This window comes from Capsicum annuum, chromosome 11 (genome assembly GCF_002878395.1).
Source record: "Capsicum annuum cultivar UCD-10X-F1 chromosome 11, UCD10Xv1.1, whole genome shotgun sequence".
Lineage (NCBI taxonomy): Eukaryota > Viridiplantae > Streptophyta > Magnoliopsida > Solanales > Solanaceae > Capsicum > Capsicum annuum.
The window spans coordinates 54,420,713-54,424,804 of NC_061121.1; the positions used below are offsets into that span (position 1 = coordinate 54,420,713).

General features: G+C 33.0%; 1 protein-coding gene across 1 annotated transcript; it reads right to left on the reverse strand.

The window, feature by feature from the left end:
• Window positions 1-845: 845 nt before the first annotated feature.
• Window positions 846-2,347, reverse strand: LOC107848395 (F-box/kelch-repeat protein At1g23390). Its single transcript, XM_016693157.2, has one exon. It carries the CDS (start codon window positions 2,077-2,079, stop codon window positions 964-966), a length of 1,116 nt encoding a protein of 371 aa, XP_016548643.2. The 5' UTR covers window positions 2,080-2,347; the 3' UTR covers window positions 846-963.
• Between the last annotated feature and the right edge of the window lie 1,745 nt (window positions 2,348-4,092).

Sequence of the window (4,092 nt, forward strand, 5' to 3'; positions counted from 1 at the left end):
TATTAATAAAATAAATTTGTAATTATTTATTTTTATTTTTTATTTATTAAAAGGTAACTTCTTGATACGATTTATGAAAGAAAAAGTCAAAAATAGTGAGCGAGGTGATACTTGATTTGATAAAACGAAGCAATAATTTTTTTTATAAAAATTTTTTGTAAGAAACTTAATAAAAATTTATAATTTATAAATTGTAACAAAAAGTTTTAATTTATAAAAGTTAATAAAGTTATAAAGTTTTAATTTATAATTAAAAAAAAATTTGTATACTATCACATCACTTCTGTATGTCAAATCATGTAAACGTAATAAATTATTACATTTTATAAAAAAAATTATAAAATGTAATAAATTATTGCGTTATTAAAAAAGTTTTGTAAAACGTAATAAATTATTACTATGTTTTACTAAATTTTTTTTACTATACACATCCGCTATCAAATCGTTTAAAAGATATAAAACGTAATAAATTATTATGTTTAGTCTATTTTGATAACTTATTAAATAGATGACTTATTTTGATCACTTTATTCATATTTTAATTTCAAATTTTCATAAGTCACATCTCAATATTTTCTAGAAAATGACTTTCCTTAACCTATGAGGAAAGTTATTTTCTTTTAAATAAAGAAAAATGAATTCCTTTAAAAAATACTTTTCCAAAATTATGTTACAACCAAATAAAAAAAAATAAAAAAATATTTTCAGAAAACATTTTTCATCATACCAAACACACCCTAAGAAAAAGTGGTTTCCTTGTTGGTAAAAAGCAAATGGTCCAAAGCTCCTCTTTAATCAATTAATTAATCAACAACAGTTGGTGGCAACAATTTCTTTTTTTAAAAAAAAAAAAAAAAAGTACTTAGGAGACAACAACGACAGAAAAAATGGCAGCAATGAAATAAATTACAGCTTTAATGCCAAAATAAAAACATGAAAACAAATAGTCCATGCGTCAAATTTTCACAACTTGACAGCAAATTTCCGATTTTCCGATGACACAGCTCGCTTCAAATTACCTAACCCAATAACCGAACAAGTAAACACCACTCTCTCCGATCTATTTCCATCACCGGCAGCCGCATTTTTCATGCTCCACCACCGTAATCCGCCACCATTTTTAAACTCACAGACCACTATCTCCTCCGCCACCTCTGACGACTTACTCATGTAAGCATAATCTCCAGCTAAACACACAGTGATGGATGAAACTCCGAATGTTTCACTCTGAACCTTCTGAATTAACGCCGATGGCATTTCCCCCAATACATGGCACTCGAAACTCTGCGTGTCCACTTTCCAAATTTTAATTCCAGTCACATTTTCAGTGTCCCCGATCATGCCAATAAGGATCAAACGGTTATTTGAAAATCCGACTATCGAGTGGAAAATACGTGGTTCGGGCCTTAGCTCGTAAGGTCCAGACCACTTCTTGGTTTTCGGGTCAAAGCAGTAAGTGACACCTGTAAATTTCTCGGAAATGTAGAGTTTGTCGCCCGTTGTGGCGATTGATAACCAAGTAGAAGCTGCAGAATCTTTTAATATATCGGGCATTGACTCGCACATTTCCCACGTGCGAGTCTCCGCGTTGTATATTTCCACAGCTAGCGGATCGTCTTCGAAATCGCACGTGCCACCGGCTATAATAACGGAGCCACCTACGTGAGCTACGATAGGATCGGTCCGCCATACTTGCGGGGCATCCACGTGATGCCACGTGAGATTCATGGGTTCAAATGAGAAGGAGAGTTTCGATGGAGAAAGCATGTAGATTAAATTTGAATGAGATGATCGTAGTGCGGAGACGTACTTAATGGACGGTTGAGATATCTTGATCCACACGTGTGAACGGGGGTCATACGCATGTACAGAAATGTCATAAGGAGAGCGAGTGCATTGAGTGTGGATAATGAGCCACGGCTTCGGCTTGTTGAAGCATCGGAGAGAAGAAGTAATAGCTTGGCTCCACGATTTTGACACGTATGAAGCAGGAACTAAGTCAATAAGTGGCACGTGTGAAAGAATAGTTTCTAATACATCTCCATGGATAGGGGCTTCATCATCAATACGGATGGCCATTTATTTGATTGTTTGAAATTGAATATCTTGAAAATGAAAAGTTTGATATTTGAAGAAGAGAAATGGGCTGAGGATGGTATTTATTTATATAGGAGAAGTGGATAAAGAGTTGGTGAGAGCACTAAGCGGTATTTGGATTTTTGGAATAGACATGTACCTGTCCTACTAGGCACTAGTAGTTGTATAATGTTGACCCACCAACACCGATGAGCGAGGTCAACTTCAAAAGAGTTTTACAGTTTTCTTATTTTCCTAAGCCTCTTTGTTTGAATACTCCTCTTCTATTTTATGTTATATTTTTCACTTTTTGAAAATTAATTTAAAATTAAATAAAATATTGAAAATATAATAATTACTATAATTTTTCTCATATTATAAAATGAAAAATATAATTTGAAATATTGATTAAAATTAACATAATTTTAATTTAAAAAGTGTGACAAATATTGAGACCAGAAAAAATTAGCTGGCGGCATTAGACGTTTAGTGTTAAGACTAGTTGAATAATCTCACTCCACCCATGTAAGGGTGTTAAGTGGGTCGGGCCGGACACCCCCAAAATTAGCCCGTGAATTTTAGTCAGGTTGTGGGTTGGTTTGGAGTCGAGCCTGATTAAACGGATCGGTCCGATTTCGGGCCCAATAGTAATTTTTTTAAAAATAACTTTGAATCGGCCCATTTAACTCAATCTGATCCAACCCACCTAAATCCGATCAAAATCGATCAAAAAAAAAATTCTTCAATATATACTATATATACCCACCTATATACATTTGAAATACGCTAAACAATATATATATACAATATATATAGTATATACTACATTAGAATTTAAAAAATATATATATATACACAATTACATATGTAATCGTGTATACGACTATACGTTAGTTAAATATATAAAATACTCTAAATAAAACATATACTACAAAATATATACTATAATATAATGATATATATAATAATTTATAAAACATATACACATGTATACAACAACAACAGACCCAGTATATTCCCACAAAGTGAGGTCTGGGGAGGGTAAAATGTATGCAGTCCATACCACTACCTCTGAGAAAGTAGAGAGGCTGTTTCCGATAAACCCTCGGCTCAAGATAGAGAATAGTATACCAAGATCGTAATGAGACATAAAACAGGCTGTATAGCATACCAGAAATAAGAGATTAAAAAAAATAGGAACACTAAGTCTCAGAGAAATGGGAAATAAGAGAAATACGAACAATACGGAATATGAAATAAGAACATAGATACCCATGTGGTAGTAACATGCCCTCACAGGCCTAAAACACCCACCACACCCAAATCCCCCTATCACCTAGTGATTACCTACACACTCACCCTAGCCGTCTACCTTAATTCGCGACCTCCACACCTTCATGTCTAGGGTCATGTCCTCAGTAATCTGAAGTAGTTCCATGTCATGCCTAATCATCTCCCTCCAGTATTTCTTAGGCCTACCTCTACTCCTCTTGAAGCCATCCAAAGCTAGCATCTCACACCTCCGAACAGGAGCATCCGTGTCCCTCCTCATCACATGCCCAAACCATCTCAACCTTTCTTCTCGCATCTTGTCCTCCACCGAAGTCACTCCCACCTTCTCCTGGATAATCTCATTCCTAACTTTATTCTCTCTAGTTAGTCCACACATCCAACGCAACATTACGTTAAATATATACTACATCTATAGAAGATACATACACATATATACGATATATATATACTACAATATATACACAAACTATATATATAGTTATATACTAATTTATAAAATATATACATATGTATAGTTAAATATATACTACTTTAGAAAATATATATACACATATATACGTATCATTCAATATATATGTACTGCTTTAAATAAAATATACTACAAGATATATATTACAATATATACACACACTAAATATATAGTTATATACTAATTCATAAATCATATACACATGTATACGTTAAATATATATGTCTATAGAAGATATATACACACACATATAT

What these genes read in the sequence shown, in the direction of transcription:
- LOC107848395 (XM_016693157.2), bottom strand. Translation starts at nt 2,079, where the DNA reads ATGGCCATCCGTATTGATGATGAAGCCCCTATCCATGGAGATGTATTA.